This window comes from Rattus norvegicus, chromosome 9, assembly GCF_021556685.1.
Source record: "Rattus norvegicus strain SHRSP/BbbUtx chromosome 9, alternate assembly SHRSP_T2T, whole genome shotgun sequence".
In the NCBI taxonomy this organism is placed as follows: Eukaryota; Metazoa; Chordata; class Mammalia; order Rodentia; family Muridae; genus Rattus; species Rattus norvegicus.
In genome coordinates this window covers 25,060,150-25,082,323 of record NC_141542.1, presented here as the reverse complement: position 1 = coordinate 25,082,323, position 22,174 = coordinate 25,060,150, and the positions used below count along the sequence as shown (strand labels likewise).

General features: G+C 41.7%; 1 protein-coding gene and 1 pseudogene across 9 annotated transcripts in view; both read right to left on the bottom strand.

Annotated features, from left to right (window-relative positions):
• Positions 1-22,174, bottom strand: part of LOC148003583 (disks large homolog 5-like) — a 61,623-nt gene that overhangs the window by 4,449 nt on the left and 35,000 nt on the right. Inside the window, exons 1-5 of one of the 9 annotated variants that reach the window (XM_087568906.1) lie at positions 16,454-16,900; positions 13,147-13,326; positions 2,815-2,974; positions 1,364-1,495; positions 511-694 (exon numbers count right to left, since the gene is read on the bottom strand). In XM_087568906.1, coding sequence (XP_087425032.1) covers positions 511-694; positions 1,364-1,455 — 276 coding nt within the window. In that variant the 5' untranslated portion in view covers positions 1,456-1,495; positions 2,815-2,974; positions 13,147-13,326; positions 16,454-16,900. Of the gene's footprint in view, positions 1-510; positions 695-1,363; positions 1,525-2,814; positions 2,975-3,699; positions 3,926-5,552; positions 5,648-13,146; positions 13,327-16,453; positions 16,901-22,174 lie in introns of those variants that run through there. The other 8 variants (XM_087568905.1, XM_087568901.1, XM_087568907.1 and 5 more) reach the window with 8 other exon arrangements.
• On the bottom strand, positions 11,263-12,147 carry LOC148003585 (reticulocalbin-1 pseudogene; annotated as a pseudogene).

The following is a 22,174-nucleotide window of genomic DNA, read 5'->3' as shown; positions in this document are numbered from 1 at the left end:
GATCTATGAAGCATGAAGTCACCATCTTCATATACAGGGACATGAGGGGAGGAAGAACAAAAGCCACCACAAATGACAATGAGAACCATTTCTTTGGCATTTCCACCAGGCTCTCCTCCTTGAAAACTACTTACTTCCTGAGTCTCACACGATCCCTGTAAAGAAAATGGGCTCTGGGCTTTTGCTTCATCCCTCAAAGCCCTGCTCTAGTCTAAAGAGGGGCTCCCACATAGCACCCTCCATACATAATGGCATGTAGTGCTGTGCTGTGTGATCAACCTATCTCCCTTAATGAAGTGCAGATTCTCAAAGAGCAGGAGCATTTGATTTCCAAACATGCAGTTTCTTGAAAAGGGGCTATCTCCACAGAAAGCCTTGTAAACCATCACATGAATGAACACTTGGATGAGACCTAGGTCAGGACATGGATCAGTCAATAGACAGTTACATTGGTTTGTCTATGTTTATGGTAAGACCTGAGGACAACCTGACCCTGAGGCCTAACCCTACCTGCTGTTGCGTGGCACTGGGGTCACAGATGTTCATTCCGGCCTCTTCCCAGAGCCTCTTTGTCTCCACAGAGGATGCTGGCAGTTCAGTCTGCTCCACCAGCAGTTCTCTCTTCTCATTCAGCAAAATCTGTATATTGTTCTTCAATTGAGCTTGTTCACGCAGGAGCTGGGAGTGCCTGATGCTGAACCACAAACAAAAAATGGTAAATCCCAGCCAGCTTCTATTTGCCTGTCACTCCTGCAAGTCCAATCATCCCTTCAAGGGTCCTCATCCTCAGAAATCCCCAGAATAGAGCCACACTATGCAGGTTAGCACCAATTAGAGGAGGTAAAATCCAGAATCCACATTCCACATGAATCAAAGTACTTCTGAAAATCCTGACACTAAGACAGTTTATATAAATCAAGGAAGAAGAGATGGTCCATAAGGGAGCTCGTATGTCCATGGTATGGTAAAACCATCTTTACGTTGTGGGGAAAGCCCCTCTGAGGGGTAGTTGAAGACCAAATAGCTATACAATCTTTCCATGTGTTTCTCATGGATCACAGATCTTTAAATCTCCTGTCAGAGTCCTAGAGATTCAGAGTTGATTAATATTCCCATCATGGTGCAAACCTTTTCTATCTAGAGGAACTTTAACTGGGAAAATAACAATTGGAGGGTCTTCTACACCCCTCACATGTACGACAACTGAGTCCAAGAGCTACAAATCTAAGACCCTTGCCAGGAGGCAGCCTTCTTGTTAAGAGTCAGACACTACAGAACCAGAGCCCTGACTTTTGTTCAAAGTCATACAGGACAGAAGCATTCCGTGCCTAGTGCTGGGTTCTCATCTCTGTCAGCGACTCACCGGTAGGAACTGTTCACTTGTATGAGCTCCTTGTACCTCTCCATGGCATCACTTATTGAGTTGGTCATCATTTGCATAGCCATCATTCTCATCTCATGTTCAGATTGAAGGACTGGCAATTCGACATTCAGCCTGGGTTAGGTTATGGCCAATGTTTTGAACTCACGATTTCAGAATAAGGTGAAATGTAAATAAAATATATAATAAAAAATTTCAAATTCAAGGAATGGTGGAAGGGAAGAAAATGGCAAACTCAAAAACCAGACCAAAACCCGACAGTGAGACTCAATCCACAAAAAATATTTCTATGTAAATAAGCAAACATTTGTTTTGAAATAAGGACTCCTTGGAATCCTGAGAGATATGGTTCTGCAAAGACTCACTATATAGGAGGGGGCAGAGCCTGAGAGCTGCCTGTTTGGGAATAACAACTGTTAAGACCACAGTGACCATTTCTAGGTCACAATAAACAATCCCTGGATAGTTAAAAAAATAAAAAAACTAAAGATCAAAGCAGGTGAAACAAATTAGGTAAAATCATACTGTTCTCTCTATTACTTAAACTCAGTATGTTCCACATACTTGCTCCTTCAAAGTATTTGTACTGGTTAAGTTTATTATCCTGGGCACAGGAAAACAGAGTCACGGTACCAGTTGGAGGGACCTGACCTTCAAGAGCTGGCCAGGTGAGCATGATGGAATTGACTAGTTTAGGAAGAAGATTCCTCCAGTCTGTGCCACAGCTTTGGGCCCAAGAGAAAGCTGTGATGACATTTCTCTTGTTTTGAAAGCAGGTATACTCAATCCTTGGTTTCTATCATTACATGAATTCCCAGAGGGTATAACTATGTTTGACAGGGAAGAGGATTTATAGCACCTCCTCCCCTCGGGAGAGTCCTGTGTGCCACCAATGTATACAGAAGGAGCAAAGTGCTGTGTTGATCAATGTGGGCCTCCATGTACTCATCACTATCATGACCTGCAAAGTGTTGATCAAACAAATCCTCAGACCCCATCAAAGGTCCCAGACGTCCTGATCCAGAGTAAACCACCAACAAATACTGCCACATACATACACACCAACCCATATCCAAACACACTTAGAATGCCAACTACATTCATGCAGGTGCCATAGAATCAGTGTATAATGAACAAATTCAGAGGAAAGAGTGATGACGTGCAGGCATTTCATTCACACACACAGTTGCAGAAAGTGTGACCAGGTCCTTCCAGCTGTTGACAGGACCAAGGCTAATCCAGGAGGCTCAGGGTCAAGTACAAAAGAGGTTGACCCTAAACACACAGCACCTAGCTTATCTCACAAGCTAATGCATGCCAAGGCTCCTTAAAATCCAGGATGAGAGGTGAAACTTTCTCGTGCTATGAGGAAATCTTGAGGTATAAGAGAGAGAGCGAAAGCCAGTGAACAGGTTACTGGGCATAATGACTACCTGTGGTCCCACTCATCATAGATATAAAGATCCAGGATTTGATAAAGTTCATCCCTCTCGAATTGACACTTCTGGATTTCAAATTTGAGTTCCTCCAGTTCCTTTAGACACTCCTCTTGCTTACTGATGACATTTTGGGATGATGCCTTCCTACCAAAACCTGTAGACAGATAAACCCAAGTGAATTTGCATATTTGATGGCCCATGGGCAGAATAGATCATTCTGAATCCGAAAATGAGGTTGAGGAAGGGGAAATGGTAGAGACTGGGTGAATCCCTGAAAGAGCAGAAAAGCTTTCTTAAAGGTTGATTCTTAAGCTATGTCCCTGTTCCCAACCTCTAAAGCCATACACGTGCCACACTCACTATTAAACAACCCGCGGCACTGAAAGTTATAATATGACTGAGACATAAACATCTGCGACATTGTTATATCAGATGTGGTGCAGATAATCCTGGAGTTCATAATGACTTCATAATGTTTAGCACCATCAAGCTCTAACCAAGTGTGGTCCAGCCCAAAGTGTCTGAGAACTCAATTCATGACTAGGGGTGCATCCTTCCTTGTTCTCGCCATCACACACTTATGTAACCTACAGTAATTTAGAGGATGAAGTGCTTCAACTCCCAAACATGGATGGTCACATTGTTAATCTCACAGTGCCTCCTCCTGCCAATCATTGACACTCATAGTTAAAAAGCTTCAAGAAAAGACACTGAAGTCTTACAACTTTATGGCTTTCTCTCAAATTAAAGATCAGGAGCTCCTGACTCTTGGTTTGCCTTTGAAAAATCCCAAGGCTCCTGCTTGTAAGGCCTAGTCTTAGAAGGCACATCTCAAACCTACCTCCTTGAGGATGTTCCCCAACTCTGCCCACGACTCACCAAGCCTTCCCAAGAATGATTTCCTCCTTCCTGTTTCACTAGAGAGGGGGTCAGCTTCCCTCTGACCTGGTGCGGTCTCTCCTTGATCAACACTTTCCTTCCGAAATAGCCTGAGCAGCTGGCGAAACATGCCTGCTTGTGAACCCAAAGGGAACTGAAGTAATATCCCAAAGGCAGTTGGTGTCACCACAACACTGGTGACATCACAGAAGATTCTAGGGATCTCTTAGATACAATAGAGTGTCCAGTGAACGGCTTACTGGTGATGTCACTGGAAAATTCTATGGCCTACCTATTAACCAGCTCTCCCCACACTGATGAATTTATGTGGGGACCCTTTCCTCCATTTTCCCATGTGTCACTGGGAATACCATTTGGCAACCTCTATTTCAAAGCTACATATGTCTCTCTGCTTCATTAGAAGTCAACAATGCCTTTGCTGGGGAGGGTTTCTTACAACCCTGAATTGGAGAACAGATTTTTCTTAGCACCCAAATCTCTAGGGACCAAGGAGGAGGGAGATTTTTCTTAAAAGTAAATCTACTACTCGAGACAATGCATGTGACATGTATTTCGATTTCTAAGCTTTTCCCTTTTTCTGGAGGCCAATATATTTCTTCTATACCTCTGAGTGTATAAAACCTGGAAATATTTGCTTACTGTGCAGTCCTTGAAAGCCGACATTGTTTCCATTTACATATCCATGTATTTCACAAAATCAATGGTCTATAATCCTATTTTTTTGCAATAAAAACTCCTTTTCCTTGGGAACATAGGGATCAACTACAGGGCATATATAAAACAATAAATTTCTGTCTGTTTTATATATTATGTAGGACATCCTCCCTTTCTCAAATATAACAAGACAATTAAATTGGACATCAGTGAGCAAATGTCAACCTGGATCTTGTGTTACTACATTGTAACTACATAACCATCACTTCTCCAATATCCTTCTCCGTGAATAGACAAGTCTAGGCATGAGAATATTGGGGACTACAACATGATCTTTTACTTGTAGCAAACATAAGAATCAGGAGGACGGGAAGGGAGTGGAATGGCCTGAGTTCAGGTTGAACCTCAATTTTAATGGGTCCATACGTTCAGGAGGGAGTCTATTTGGCATTGTGATATATGGATTCTGTCTTCTTATCATAGGTGTTATAATAATTCAACATGAATGTGTGCTATAATGCCAGCCCACCTCAGAGATGTAAGAGTGAAAATCATGTCTGACCTTTCTGGGAAGAACTCTGCCTTTTACTACCATCTGGAGTTATACAACATCACTATACAAAGCTCAGAAGAGAGGGGTGCAGATGTGCGGGCCTTAGAAGTTGAGGATCTTTTCTACTGATTAAGCCACTTGTTTTTCCTATGTAATTTTTCCCTTGCTCTTTTACTAATGGTGGCTGACTTCTTTCCTGGCCTGAGGTAAACTGGAGTCCAATCTTTTGGATTACCGAACCTTCTAATTTTTGAGATGACAGTCCCACCAAGGGTCCTACTGCATACAGAAGGTATGAATAAGTCTCAGGGGCTGGAGTAAGTTAAAAACGTCTGTGACAACAAAGAACTGATTAAGAAAACAAGAGTCCAGCTGCTCATCAAGATCACAGTTGTATGATAGTAAGAAAATGTGAATAGGGCTCAGGTGATAAGATAAATTAATTAGGAGGTCATAGGCCTAGAAGGGTTATCCTTTGCTCTCAGTGGAGCTGCCCTTCTTTCTGCCATTCCTCACCCTCTGCCACATGACCAGAGACTTCCCCAAACAACTGGCTGGCCTTGGTCAAAGACCTGCCAGGGCTTCTCCCTGTAGAATAGGACATGTAGAGTCCTTGAGGACTCACCAAGAGGTCTCCTCCACACAGGTTCCTTGTTGTCAAAGGGAAATGTTCCTGCAGAATCCTGCCATGGCAGCAGGAATTTCAACCTGGCTGCTCTTGGTCCAGCTCACTGGGTGCAGGCCTGAGGCCCAGGGGTATCTGGGGAAAGAAGTAGCAGGGACTACCTCACAGCTCTCCTTTGTTGGATGCAACTACTAGGACTGTGATGGGATTTTTGTTTCTTGTGTGTTTATTAGAAATACCTACAAAGCTGATTAAAATTGTAACATGCCTTCATACCCAGCGTGCAGAATGTTTTCAAATCGTTGTTGTTCCTGTTTTATGTTTGGATTTTGTTTTTTAATCCCCTCAGGAAATTTCCCTGTGCTTAGATTGTTAAGCACATGCCCAGGAGGGATCGATTATTCAAGTTCGGCAAAGCTTTTGTTCTCACCATCACTCCACAGATGATGCCATTACTTACTTTGAAATTAGAAAACAGTTATAGAGAAGTAAATTAACCTGTAAGCTATCACCGAAGAAACACATCATGATTGTGGAATGGCTCCCCAGTATTTTGTATTTACTAAGTTATTTTTATTTTAAACTTTTTTATTGGATTTTTTTGGGTACATTTCATCTTTTTTAAATCCTTAAAGGTATCTTTTATTCCTCTCGTCCCATTTACAAGGTGGAATTTCACCTGTAATTGTTAGTCTAGATAGTTTAGTCAATGGCTTAGATATCACCCTGGCCTAGTTTCCTTGGCATAAGCTGAGTTAGAAGCAGACTCAAAGGTTCAGGACTCAACAAATAATGAATTCCACTACATCTGGATACCTAGACTCACAGCCAGGAAGGGACTGTATTTCCATTCACTATTTAAAAAAAAGATGCAGTTCATTAACATGTAAAAAATTTCTCAAGTATATTAAAGTGTTTACCATGGTCATACAGTTTTTCAAATACCTGGCATTCATCTTTTTCCAAAACCTAAAATATCTTACTTATTCACATTTTTTGATTATTTTTTGGTACTAGTATCATTTTTTTAAATTTCAGTTTTTTTAATAGATATATATGTTTTATTCAAACGTTATTCCCTTTCCCAGCTTTTGGTACATAAGCCCCCCTGCCGTGCCCTCTCCCATATGTATGCTCCCCCAATCCATGCCACTTAGAAACCCCTTCCTGGACATTTCCCTGCACTCAGGGTCCAACCTTGTTAAGAACAAGGGCTTCCCCTTCCACAGGTGCCCCAGCAAGGCTATTCTCTCCTACATATGCAGTTGGACCCCTGGGTCAGTCCATGTATAGTCTTTTGCTAGTGGTTTATTTGGTTGGCTTTGCTGTTCTTATGGGGTTGCAAGCCCTTCAGCTCTTTGAATCCTTCCTCTAATTCCCATAAAGGGTGTCCTGTTCTCAGTTCAGCAGTTTACTGCCAGCACTGACCTCTTTATTTGACATGCCCTGTATGTGTCTCTCAGGGGAGATGTATATCCGGTCCCTTTCAGTAAGCACTTTTTAGCTTCATCAGTCTTACCTAGTTTTGGTGACTGTATATATATGGGCCACATGTGGGGCAGACTCTGAATGGCTGTTCCTTTGGTCTCTGCTTTAGATTTGGCCTCCATATTCCCTCCTATGGATATTTTTGTTCCCCATTTTAAGAAGGAGTGGGAGCATCTGCACTTTGGTCATCCTTCTTCTTGAGTTTCCTGAGATCTGTTGATTGCATCTTGGGTAATTTGAGGTTTTGGTCAATATCCACTTATCAATGAGTGCATACTGTCAATGAGGGGTGCTGAGTACCTGGAAGAGAATGGGGGACAAGAGACGCGAAGAAGGACGCCAAGACAAGAGTCTTATCAAGGTGACAATTTTATTTTTCCCCAAGGCTGAATTTGTACCATAAAAAGGGTAACAGAGAGAGGAGAGAAGTAAGAAAATTTACCCACGCCAAGGACACAATATTCGTGTGGTCAGGGAATCGGCTGATGTTGACAGGTTGTCAGAAAACTCACAGGTTTGTAATATCTATTAGTCAACAGGATGTTGGTTTTTCAGAAAGGTTACAGGTCATCACATTGGGTATCTTAACATCACACGTTATCATATGATTATTCATATTGACCACCACATTTGTATTAGTCTTCTGTAGCTGGCTGGGGATTTTCCATGAACCCAGTCATACTTAATGCTAACCATAATAATAACATCAATAATGGAAGGCTTCAAGTCCATCGCTCCCAAGAGCATATCAAGTGTGCTTTTCTGTGATTGGATTACCTCACTGTGGATGATATTTTCTAGTTCTTTCCATTTGCCTATGAATTGAACGTAGTCATTGTTTTTGATAGCTGAGTGGTACTCCATTGTGTAGATGTACCACATTTTTCGAATAAATTCCTCTGTTGAAGGGCATCTGGGTTCATTCCAGCTTCTGGCTATTATGAATAAGGCTGCTATGAACATAGTGGATCATATGTGTTGTTGTATGTTGCAGCATCTTTTGAGTATATGCCCAGGACAGGTATAGCTGTGTGCTCAGGTAGTGCAATGTCCAATTTTCCAGGAACGTTCAGACTGATTTCCAGAGTTCTTGTACCAGTTTGCAATCCCAGGGACAATGGACGAGTGTTCCTCTTTCTCCACATCCTCGCCAGCGTCTGCTGTCACCTGAGTTTTTGATCTTAGACATCCTGACTGTTGTGAGGTGGATTCTTAGGGTTGTTTTGATTTGCATTTCCCTGATGACTAAGGATATTGAGCATTTCTTTAGGTGCTTTTCAGCTATTCTATATTCCTCAGCTGAGAATATTTTCTTTAGCACCGAACCCCATTTATTAACAGGGGTGTTTGGCTCTCTGTACTCTAACTTCTTCTGTTTTGTGTATACTTTGGATATTAGCCCTCCATCCGATGCAGGATTGGTAAAGATTTTTTCCCAATCTCTGGGTTGCCTTTTTGTCCTAATGACACTGTCCTTTGCCTTACAGAAGCTTTTCAGTTTTATGAGGTCCCATTTGTCGATTCTTGATCCTAAAGCATAAGCCATTGGTATTTTGTTCAGGAAATTTTCCTTAGTGCTCATGTCTTCTAGACTCTTCCCTACTTCTTATCCATTACTTTTAGTGTATCTGGTTTGATGTGGAGGTCCTTGATCCACTTGGACTTAAGCTTTTTACAGGGTAATAAGAATGGGTCAACTTGCATTCTTCTACATGTTGACCTCCAGTTGAATCAGCACCATTTGTTAAAAATACTATCTTTCTTCCATTGGATGTTTTACCTCCTTTGTCAAAGATCAAATGACCATAGGTGTGTGGGTTCTTTTCTGTGTCTTCAATTATGTTCCACTGAGCTGCCTGTCTGTATGCCAATACCATACAAACTATTGCTCTGTAATACTGCTTGAGGTCAGAGATGGTGATTCCCCCAGAAGGTCTTTTATTGTTGAGTATAGTTTTGCTATCCTGGGTTTTATGGTATACCAAATGACAGCAAATTGCACTTTCACCTTTATAAAGAATTGAGTAGGAATATTGTTGGTGATGGCATTGAATCTGTAGATTGCCTTTGGCAAAATGGTCATTTTTTACCATATTCATCCTGCCAATCTATGAGCATGGGAGATCTTTCAATCTTCTGAGACCTTCTTCAATTTCTTCAGAGATTTGAAGTTCTTGTCATACAGATTTTTTACTTGCTTGGTTCAAGTAACAGCAAGTTATTTTATATTATTTGGGACTATTGTGAAGGGTGTCATTTCCCTAATTTCTTTCTCAGCCTGTTTACACTTTGAGTAGAGGAAGACTACTGAATTGTTTGAGCTAATATTATACTCGGACAGTTTGCTGAAGTTGTTGATCAGGTTAAGTAGTTCTCTGGTTGAATTTTGGTGTTGCTTAAGTAGACTATCATATCATCTTCAAATATTAGTGTTTTGACTTCTTCCCTTCTAATTTTTTCCCTTTGACCTACTTTCATTGTTTGATTGCTATGGCTAGGACGTTAAGTACCATATTGTACTTAAGTAGGGAAAGAGTGGGCAGCCTTGTCTAGTCCCTGTTTTTAGTGGGATTTCTTCAATATTCTAAGTTTAGTTTGATGTTAGGTACAGGTTTGATGTATTTTGCATTTTCCTATATTTAGATACAGGTCTTCAATTCCTGATCTTTCCAGGACTTTACTAATTAAAGGGTAATGAATTTTGTCAAATGATTTCTCAGCATCTAATGAAATGATCATGTGGTTTTGACTTTGTTTATATGATGAATTTCGTTGATGGACTTCCGTATATTAAACCACCCCTGCATCCTTGCCATGAGGCCTACTTGACCATGATGGATGATTGTTTGGATGTATCCTTGGATTCAGTTTGCAAGAATTTTATTGAGCATTTTTGATCAATATTCATAAATCAAATAGGTCTGAATTTCTCTATCTTTGTTGTATCTTTGTGTGGTTTAGGTATAAGAGTAATTGTGGCTTCATAGAAGGAGTTTGGTAGTGCTCTGTCTGTTTCTATTTTGCGGAATAGTTTGGACAGTATTGGTATGAAGTCTTCTATGAAGGTCTGATAGAATTCTGCACTAAATCCATCTGGTCCTGGGCTCTTTTTGGATGGGAGATGTTTAATAGCAGTTTCTATGACTTTATGACTTATGTGGTTGTTTCGATGGTTTATTTGTTCCTGTTTTAACTGTGGTACCTGGTATCTGTATAGAAAATTGTCCATTTCCTACACATTTTCCAGTTTTGTTGAGTATATGTTTTTGTAGTAGGATCTGATGATCTTTTTAATTTCTTCAGATTTTGTTGTTATGTCTCCCTTTTATTTCTGATTTTATTAATTTGGATACACTCTCTGTGACCTCTGGTTAATATGGCTAAGCGTTTATGTATCTTGTTGATTTTCCCAAAGAACCAGCTCCTGGGTTTGATGATTCTTTTGATACTCGGTTTTGTTTCTTCTTGTTTGATTTCAGCCCTGAGTTTGATTATTTCCTGCCTTCTACTCCTCTACGGTTTATTTAATTTTTTCTAGAGCTTTTAGGTGTGCTGTCAAGCTGCTGACATATGCTCTCTCTTGTTTCTTTTTGCAGGCATACAGAGCTATGAGTTTTCCTCTTAGCGCTGCTTTTATTGTGTCCCATAAGTTTGGGTATGTTTTATCTTCATTTTCATTAAATTCTAAGAAGTCTTTAATTTCTTTCTTATGTCTCCAATGACCAAATTGTCATTTACTTCAACTTCCATGTATATGTGGGCTTTCTGTCCTATTTGTTGTTATTGATCAGCAGCCTTAGTCCGTGGTTTTTTGATACGAGACATGGGATTATTTCTATCTTCCTGTATCTGTTGAGGCCTGTTTTGTGACCGATTATATGTTCAATTTTGGAGAAGGTACAATGGGATGCTGAGAAGAAGGTATATCCTTTGGTTTAAGGGTGGAGTGTTCTATAAATATATGTTAAATCCATTTGTTTCATAACCTGTTAGTCTCTCTATGTCTCTGTTTAATTTGTTTCCCTGATCTGTCCATTGATGAAAGTGTTGTGTTTAAATCTCCTACTATTATTGTTTGTGGTGCAATGTATGATTTTTTTGAGCATTAGAAAGGTTTCTTATTGTTTAGGGACACAACTGCTATATACTTGACAAATATAGCAATCACCCAGAATATCCGTAGAAAGCATGTGACTGTTGGCCATATGAGGATGAGTTTCTTTCAAAGATCATCATGATTTTTGGTAAGATCTTCCCTGTAATTGGTGGCATGGCTTCCCACAAACATGGTCCAGTAGTCTAAAATCTACACCTTGGTAAGCATCTTGTTTTATCTGACTCATACACCAAATGCGGGGCCTCAGCCTGTGCATGGTCATAGTCCTGAGGGAGGATCCAGTGGCGAATCTCATCCTAGTCCATCTTCCCATCCTTGTTCAGATCTGGGAAATCATTGAACTGCTCCCCAGACAAAACCCAGTCTGTCTCAGGGCAACTGTCCTCGTGAGAAAAAGATGTCCACAATGTACACATCCTGGTACACAAAACCATCCCCGTTCTTGTCGATGTCCTCCAGGGTTTCCAGAACTACAATCTCTTTCATATGTTCTAAATCCTCGTAGTGTAGAAAAGCAATGAACCCGTCCTGAGTAGCTGTCAGGTCACCGTCAAGGCCTTAAACCTCCTCTCATCTCTTGGAGGCAACTTTTTAAAGTTGTGATGATCAGAGCTATCTTGGAATTCAGCAAGGTTTCCCAGGTAGTAGCCATAGGTAGCCTGCTTGTATTCTTCCCAGGAGATTTTTTCCTCTATGTCCCTATCATAATCCTTCCAGAGTTTAGCCACATTTTGGTTGATGTATCTTTTCTGTACCTGTTTGATCCAAACTTTCAGGTCCTCAGTAGTAACAAGGCCGCCTTCATCACTGTCAATTGGATCAACAATTTTCCCCAGCCTCTCCTGCTCTCGTCCAGGCTTAGCTATCAAAGGTCTTGGAGTCCTCCTTGCCCAGGAAAACCTCATCATCGTACAGGAAGCTGTGCTTATTCTCTGGTGGCCACTCGCCCTGCTCTGAATCAGGACAAACCATGTGCTCCTTGCTCATCATGCTCTTGGCTAGGAACACCAGGACCAGTGCCAGCAGGAGCCCATGGAGAGTCCCAGGCTGACACCATGCACCACAGTCGTGATCAAAGGGAGGCAGCAGGGAAGTAGGGGCTCAGAGCACCTTATCTGCTGTCCCTTCCCCAGAGAGGGCTTTTGTTACATTTCAAACGTTATCCGTTTTCCTGTTTTCTACAAAACCCCTTATAAAACCCCCTCCTCCTTCTACTGTGAGGGGGTTACCACATCCACACAAACACCCAGGCCTACCTGCCTCCCTGTTCTGGTTTCCCCTACACTGGGGCATCAAGCCTTGACAAGACCAAGGGCTTCTCCTCCCATTTGTGCCCAAGAAGGCCATCCTCTTCTACATATGCAGTTGTAGCCATGGGTCTGTCCATGTGTACTCTTTGGATGGTGGTTTCGGTCCTGGGAGCTCTGGGTGTTTCTCAGTGTTGTTCTTATGGGGCTGTAAACCCCTTCAGCTCCCTCAATCCTTTCTCTTACTCCTCCATTGGGGACCCTGCTCTCAGCTGATGGTTGGCTGCAAGTATCTGCCTCTGTATTTGTCATGCTCTTTACCCCACTCTTTTGAGCAGATCACCACAGAGCAACGAAGATGTATTGTCTTGGCGTGATGATGTACAGACAAATAGATGATTTCTTAATTCTTATGATGGTTCTATAAGAATTCCTAAAATTAGATTAGTAATTTTAAGCTCCTTTATAATGGGACTGCTATTATGTTTTCTCTGGTAATCAAAATTGCATTGAGAACTCTTCCTTCTTAAAGTGTCATGAGTGAATTGCTTCTGCAATACCAAGGAGGCATCTCCAAATTAGAACCCATGCTAAGAGGGTATAAACCAATTAACCAAAGTTCATAAAAAGAGAACTGATGATTTACTATAGATGCAAGGACTGAACATAAATAATTGATTGGATTTTCCTATAGGTAATTTCACTTATTCTTTTCTCATAAAAATTACAGCTTTTAACTCACCATGAATGTAGAGAGCTAGTGACAGATGGTGACGGTTTATCCTGATGATTACTCTTCATGGATGTGCATGTAAACATTCTCTGTCGTAAACTGATTATCCAACTTATGATTTGAATTCCTGTGCAAACTTGTGGTGAACTTTTCACCATGTGATGCTGTGTTCAGAGAGATATACAAATGCTGAGGACAAAGAGAGAGAAAGCTTTTTAGACAGAACTCAACAGAACAGAACAGAACTGAAGAAGAACTTAGAAGTAAAGGCATAGCGTTGAGAGTAAGGCATTGAGAGAAAGGAAATTATTGTGTCATAAGAGCAAGAGGAAAGGAGATAAGAAGAAGAGAGCAAGAAGAACCTTCTCAGTCAAACTTTATGGAGGCAAACTTTTGTCTTTTAGGAAAACTGAAGAACTTAGAAATAAATGTTAAAATCACTGCTCTTCAGCCTTCAACCTGGCTCACTGGCTAGCCTCTGCTCTTCAGCCTGGTTCACTGGCTAGCCTCTGCTCTTCAGTCAGGCTCACTGGCTAGCCTCTGCTCTTCATTCAGGCTCACTGGCTAGCCTCTGCTCTTCAGTCAGGCTCACTGGCTAGCCTCTCCTCTTCAGCTGGGCTCACTGGCCTATGGGGCCCTAGCACATCGCTTAACCATCTGCTCATGTCTGCCTGACCACACTGACCACCTGACCGCCCTGACTTCTTAAAGTCATTCTCTAGAAAGAGCACAAGAAACCAAAGAGAAACACCACAGCAAACTTTTCCCATGGGCTTTGCTTTAACCTTAAGTGCTTTCATTATTTCTTTAAAAGAGTGAAATATAATTTCGGCTATTCATATGGCCAAGAGAGCTGTGCAGTATTCATTGCTTTATGGAATTTGGTGCTAAATCAAAAGATTCCTTTATTCTATCACAATGTTATCTGTATGCTGTAAGATGTATGTTTAGAAAACACAACACTAAATTCCTAAAATCTAGATGTTTTAAGACATCAGCTCATGGAGAAACATAACTGCTTACCTATCTAGACTGGGCTTTTTTGCTATACTGCAGGTACAATCAATTTTCCACACTACTTCCATGATTTTCAAGAATGATTAAGAGAAAAATAAGTTGAACATAATGGCCAGAAAGGAGGTTCTGTCAAGTTGTCTTATGTGGGACAAGATACCAAGGTATGACTGGTAAACCGAAAACCCCTGTTCCCGAAACTAACAGAACTTACAGAAAATACATATTTTCTTATCATTCCTCCTCCCCGATGGTCAGTGATTTAATGAGCACCTACTATGATCCTAGCACTGTGCATCTAAGTGTGTAATGGTGAATAAAAAACTTAATAAAAAGCCTCATTAAGGAATAAAGAAAAATGAAACATAACTTTGAAACTCAGAATTCAATATAAGCAAAACCACCATTTCTTCAGCTGGTGATTTCTCAAAACTTCATCATTTTTCCATGGGCTTCTATAGTAATGATACTGAGTCTTGATTTGGTAAATCACAAAAAGCAAGTCACACTTCTTTCTTGGCTCCCACAACTGTCAAAGGGAACAACACTGTCGCTGTCCATTGTGCTTCCCTATCAATCCTGCTATGGATGGTAATGAATTCCAGTCTTTTCAATGTGAAAACAGGCCACCACTTGAGGGCAAAGGTTATTAAAATTACCCAAACCGGTATATTCTCTAAAATTTACACATAGCATTTTACTGATATCACAATGTAAATTCACCACAAATATTTAACCAATGAAAATATTGAATAGCTATGCAAATAGGAGCGCTAATCATATATACTTGGAAACAACCATTATGGAAACAAAGGACGTACTAGGAGAATAGATACATCACTAAAAGCTACACAAGCAGCAAAAAAGACACTAGGTTTCTTGGTTTGAAAGTTAGGAGATACACTTGATCTTTAAAGACGGACAATGTACTTGATCTTTAAGCCCTTTAACTGTGCCCTGTCCACATAGAAACTGCAGTAGATGACAAACTTTTGTAAGATTTATTTATTTATATGTGAGACAATGCATCTGTCTTCAAACACACCAGAAGAGGGCATCAGTACTCATTACAGATGGTTGTGAGCCACCATGTGGTTGCTGGCATTTGAACTCAGGACCTCTGGAAGAACACTTGGTGCTCTTACCCACTGAGCCATCTCTCCAGCCCCCACAATGGCCTCTTACACAGCATCACAGTGGTCTATTTCACTAGATGCCTCCAGGGTAATAACAGAGAAACTTTCACAGTTCCTGAGCACTTCTGAGTTCAAACACCACCAGTGCCCACTCTGTGCTGTTGGCACATTCTGACCTTCTCCTAAGGGTTGTCAGCCACAAAAGGGACAGGTTAGCACCAGACAGCATTCACTGCCCTATCCTTAAACCCCCCTCGATTCTGAAAAAGCCACATTCCATGCTTGCTCCATATTTGAGGAAGCCAAATAATTGGTCTGGCTCAAGGCTCTACTTTTCTTAGCTCATCAACTTTCTTTTTCTACTTCTTGTCACAAGAAGTATTTTTTTTTTATGCTGCAACTACACTGCAATGTTTGAAGGAAACCACCATAAACTCTGGGTGTCACCTCTTGAAATTTAAAATTCACAAAACAATTCGTGGCTTTCTAATCAGCACCATGGAAAATAAACAAAAACAAGCAAAACCATTCCAAAGGAACTTGCTGATCTGGAGGCCTGCTCATAGCAGGTAGGAAAGAATTAAATTATGCAGAACTGTAATCTCTCAGAGCTTTGGAGGCTAAAAAAGAGGAAATCTCTGTTTATGTTCCCTTTTTCCGAGGAATTGAAGGAGGGTATTTTACATCCTCCAAATACAATCTCTTGTAAGGGGCAGCCAATTACAAAGTAGATCAGAAGAAATCTATTAAATAATACATTCATTGCCTGAGGTTTTAAGAAAATATTTTCCCATGATCCCCGTCCTTTAACATACAATGGAAACATTACAGGGAGTGTGCCACCAGGCTAAGCTGCCTCTGAAAAGCCCGTCCTGCCCTGGCAGGTACAGGCCATTTAATTCCAAGTCATCTGGAGAGAGGTGACAGCCCCAAGTTGCTCTGGGGATGTCAGAGCACAGCTCTCATGCACACTCCAAAGCACCTCTCCACTCTTTCCCAATGCCATAGGCTTTCCAATCCCTGCTTCAGCTCTGCATACATTCCTGAACCCTCCCTTCCCCTACCCAATGGGCTCACTTTGCATTGCCTCCTTCTGCCACTGCTTTCCCGTGGCGGGGGAGGGGGACCAGAAGGAGCCTTAGGAGGGACGCGGGTCTCCTACCTACCTTGATAATGCTGCTCTTAAGGTGCAGTCCGCCCTGCTTGCTGCTTGCTGTCCCTGGGGATCAGACCGGAGATCGGGCTAGGGGTCCGCTCGGGCGCCAGGCCTACAGGTCCCCTGGCAGGACTAGCCTGAGCTTCTTCCCTGGAAACTGCAGGGTGGAGTCTCCGTTGGAAACCCCGCCACTGTCTTAGCGCGCCCTCCGGTGGCCGAGGTGACCCCCAACGCCTTTACCGCCCCCTTCTCTGTTGGCTTCTTCTGATTTTTCTTTTCTTTTTTTTTCTTTTCTCCTTTTGTTCGCGACGTGGCGCCTGCGAAAAGCTCGTCTCCAGGAAGGAGGACATCGTGCAGGCAGAATCACCTCTGGGCCCTGCCGGGGTTGGAGAGGGAGAGAGAGGAGTCAGCTTGGGCGGCGGCGCCCCGGCTGCCGGCACCTGCGGAAGGAAAACTCGCCCAGGCACACGCGCTGCTGCCGGCGCGAAATATAACGCGCGCTCCCCGTCCCCTCAGGCCCCGCGCTCACCCACGAGCTCCGCCTGCCCTGAGGCCGGGCTCGGGCCCGGTCGAGCGGCGGGGTGGGAAGGACAAGTGTGCCCACTCCGCGGTGCAGGCAACACGGGGAGGCGCGACACGCGGAGGCGCGTGGTGTGGACCTCCAGGCTCCGCTCAGGCCCGTCAGTCCCCTCTCAGGACTTGGCGGAGGCCAGGGCGGCTTCTTCGGGCCTCCAGGCCCACCGTGACCAACCCGCGTCCATCACCTCTGGAGCTTCCAGGTGCCCCAGGCTGGAGGCTTGGGCATGGCGATTGTGGTTGCCACTCTTGTAGGCCGGCTCAGCAGGGCACAAGCCACCACCTGCTGTCCTCGCCTGAAGACATCCTGATGGGGCTGAGAGCCCACATCCAGCAGGCGAGCCTCAGGGCACAGGGCCATGGTCTTGGCTCTGCCCCCTGTTGCCAGCCCCTCACACATATGGCAGCATTACACATATGGCTCCTTCTACCAACCGCCACTAATTACCATTTGGACATTCCATCACAGTGTTCTCAAGAAGAAAGATTGCAAACAAACACAAAAAGAATGAAATTTAAAATCTTTTTTATCAGGCTGGAGAGATGGCTTGGTGGTTAAGAGCGCTGCTTCTCCATTGCTCCCAAGTTCAATTCCCAGCAACCACATGGTGACCGACAACTATCTGTAGTGGGATCCAATGCCCTCTTCTGTCTGAAGCTCTCTTCTGACATGGCAGGCACACTCGCAGACAGAGTGCTCATGTACATAAATAAATAAATTTTTAAAAATAAAACCTTCTAATCAGTTAATGTATCTACATCTAGAAGCTAGAAAAGGGTCACAGCAATATTAAAAATAATTCAGAAATGGTAAAGGGATGTACGAGAGTCACAAAATTCACTGGGCAACATGGTGTATGCCTGGAATCCCGACACTCACAAGGCTGAGGTAGGTGGATTGCCTTGATTTCAAGACTAAAGTGTGAGACCTTATATTAGAAAACAAAACAGTTGTGGAGGAGATGGAGAGAGAGAAACAGAGAGACAGAAGAGACAGAGAGGAAGACAGAGACAGAGAGACAGAGATAGAGAGAGACAGAAACAGAGAGAGAGAGAGACCTCGATGTCATTTCCTGCACTGATGACAAGCTACTGAAGAATGTGAATGTCTCCTACCAAGCACAGAGAGTGCTAATGACAGAATGGGTTTCTTATTAAGATATCATAAACTATAGATGGAAAAGTAAAGGAATGTATAATAAATAAAAGAGAAATCAGACATCGGAAACCTAAATTTAGAAGACTGTATATGTTGAAGTCATAGGGGAGGGGATGAGACGATGTGGGGGAGAAAATAATCAGAATAAATTATATATGCGTATAAAAATGTTAACTAAGAGCAACCAATGAAAAGAGAAAAGCAGGTTTATTTTACAATGAAATTGAGTTCCCATATGACACTAGGTAACATTTTGTAAATTGATTATATGAATTATCTGCAAAAAAATCAATTGTTATTAAAGATGTGGTTGTGTTCATATTAATTAGAAATGTTTTAAATTCTTTTTATTTCTTTGCTTAATTTATTGATTGATTTTTTTTAAGATAGGGTTTTCCTATATAGACCAGGTTGACCTCAAAAAACAGATCCACCTGCTTATGCTGTCAAAGTGTTAGGATCAAAAGTGTATACTCACACATGAAAGTTACATTCTTAAAGTGATAAAAAAGAAAGTACAGTTATCAACTTGGTACAATTATTGAACAGTGATCAAGTGAATGGAAATATCAGAAACACATTTAAGGCATTAGGTCACTGTTGTTAAAAGGATCTTGAGCAGCATATATAACACATTTCGAAAAAAAACAAGAAACTGGGTAAAGATGATTTAAATTTTTTAATCTATTAAAAATTTTAAAGTGCATTCGATATGAAAGTGTAAGTGATATACTTCACATTTTTGCTTGTATACCATCTTCAATTTTATGTGCATTCTGCAAATATTGTCCATGTTTATTCAGGCTCTTAATATTTCCCCATGACTGATAACATTCACAGAAATCATATTGAGCAAAATGTATATGTTGACATATAATAGAATTGTATTCTACACAGTATAGCATAGAAATATGTATACATAACTTCCCATATATGTGTGTATATACATATGTAAATGGCTCAAGAAAATGAGTATCACTTTATCATTGTAGTATTATTTTCATCAAAATCCTGAGAACATTGAAATGGCATCAAATACTGACCAGATTGGCAAAAAACAAAAAAACAAAAAACAAAAAGAAAAAAAAACTCCAAAAAATGAAACTCTTATAAAGAATCTAACGATACTAGCAAAAGATGCAAAAATATTAAAGTCTCAATGAAAAAAAAAAGCCCAGATGAAATACTGTATATTTTCTCAACTCTAGGATAATGTAATTTTGTACAACTATCAATAAAAGGCCTGAATTTTGAAGAATTCAAAAGTAGTGCAGTATAATTATGCAGTGGTCAATACTGTTGTATACCATTTTACATAACTGCATACACACTCGTACTTTTGTTCCATGGTCTAGCGACGAACTCAGGTAGATTTATGGGGAACTGGGGTAGATTTCTGGGGAACCATTGCACTGTAGACTTAAACTGGATTAATTTGGGGATGAGTAAGTCGTATTTTGTTAAAATCGCTTTAAAAATAAACCTTTGGATATTAGTACAGCAAGTAATTCTCCCTGAAGGAAAAACCAGACACCAAGAACCTAGACCACTGCTATCCAGGAGAAATTTCTAGATGATAGAAATATTCTATATCTGCTGTGTTTCTGGCTATGGATTCTGGCTGGCTGTTTGCCTCCTGGTTTGCCTGCTGTGACTAAAGAGGCAGATTTTAGTTCTAAGTTTATTTCATCTCAAATAGCCACGTGTGACCAGTGGGTGCCATTTGGACAGTGTAGCCACAGAAAACTGAAGCAGTGTAACCAAAGACTCACCTAGGAGTCAGTTGACCTCCTAGAAGGTGACTTGGGAAAACGTTGGCAATGATAGCCTCTTGGGGAGCTCACCTTCACCAAAAGCAAACTGTGAATCCTTTACTCTTCTGCAATAGTCAGAATGTAACTGGACTCACACCTATCCCAACCCTCACCAAAGACACTTGAGAGGGAGCTGAACCCACTGTGTGCTTTAGATTTCAGTTTAGAAAGCACTTCCTTCAAAGTGGAGCAGACTGAGATTGCCAAGTCCTTTGTGTGGCTCCAGGGACTTGGGCCTGACCAGGGGTGAGGAGGAAATGAAGAATGACATTGGACACACATTCATGGAGAAGGCTGGGTCCGTGAGCTGGAGAAAATGCAGCATCCCAGAAGCTCAGCATGCTTATTATATAGAGTTGGCCAGGAAGCAGGGCTGTTGCTCAGGGCAGCAAGGAGGTGGGCATTACATGCAGATAAACAAGGAGGGGAGGACTATGCATATGTAACTGAGAAGGGGCAGATTTAGCTAATCTCAGTAGGAGCAGTCTCTGCAGGGAGCAGTCTTCAGGCTGTAAATATCCAGATGGGGCCAGGGAGAAAGGTAGAGTAGACTTTTCTGCACACACTATCAATGCCATCCTGAGAAGTCTTTGTCATGTCTCTGAGCCTCAAGGGGTATGGGGGCCTTTGCCTTTCCCCATGGATAAATGGCTTTGGGTCCATGGCATGGTCATATCAGATTTATAACACACATCCACTCAGGGCTGCACTTCCTCAGGGCTCCCTCTGCTCCCACAGTGAGATCTCAAAAGAAAAACAGAAACCAAACAAACAAAAAATGTGCTCAGTGAACTGGTTAATTCGCTAAAGTATACAGATCCAGTGTCCTAACTAGGACTTCCTTAAAGGCTACAGAAAATCCTTTGGACCTAAAATAAGAAAGGAAAAGAAAAACCCCAAAGACCCTTGGCCCCCCTAAAAATGAATGGGAGAAAAAATTATTAAAGGTTTTCATAGAAAATTGTTTAAGAAAAACACACGGGAATTGTACTTAATAGAATTAGTGTGCTGAGATGTGAGGCCCACTCACAGCATGCAGCATTTGGAAGTCTCAGACAACTTAACAGAAGAGGACTCCTAATTATTCTTTGTGACCACTCTCCACATACTACTCACAGCTTAATACTAACCTTCATAATTGAGTTGGGTATACTATTCACCATAGCAGATAATTGAAGCATTTGTGCACACAGACACACACACACACACACACACACACATGCACACAAAACACACACTCACACAAACACTCACACACATACACACAGACACACACACATGCACACAAAACACACACACTCTCACACACATTCACACACATACACACAGACATACACACATGCACACAAAACATACACTCGCACACACACACTCACACATACACACACTCACACATACACACACACAAAACACACACAAAACACAAACAAAACACACACACTCAGGAGCACACACAAGAGAAATGCATATTCTATGAAGTTTCTTGGCATATTTTTATTTGTAAGCCTCAATGCTGGAGTATTCTTGGTTTTGCTTAAAGGGGGGAAAAGTGTGGCTTCATTTTCCCCGTTTTGAAATGACAGATATCTGTGTGTTAAACAGACTCTGATGGCTGTCCAGGCTGCCTCGGCCTATTTGACAGCATCCAGGTCACCTTGGTCAGGACAGAGGTTGCTCTTCTTATTGGCAACTGGTTTGCATCAGAAGAGTTTTTCACATCCTTACCAATATTAAAAGATTGGTGACACAAGCAGCTTGAGAAACAGTAAAACTATTGTGGTTTTGCCTTTCTGGAGGACATTAAAATTTACATGTTTTGCAGATGGCTTTTTTTCTTAGCATTTAGTCCTGCTTTAGCACTGTTCAAATGTGGCCATGCAGCCAGCATCCCTTTGCTCCAGGCTCTCAGCACCCCATTCTTGTCACTGATCTGATGCATACTTGGTCCCAGAGATGGACAGCAGAGGGATTTGACACACAGCGTCCACTCTGCTCCACTGTTTTGCTTTTTGTAAATTCTTTACAATGGCTATTTCTTGATTTAGTATTCCTATGACCATGACTTGTCTTGATATTTTGAGATACGATCTTATTATGCAGCCCAGGCTGGCCTTGATTTCCCAATTCTCTGGCCTTAGTCTTCCACCATTCCCTGATTCTCGATTTGTTATTAGATGTAGTT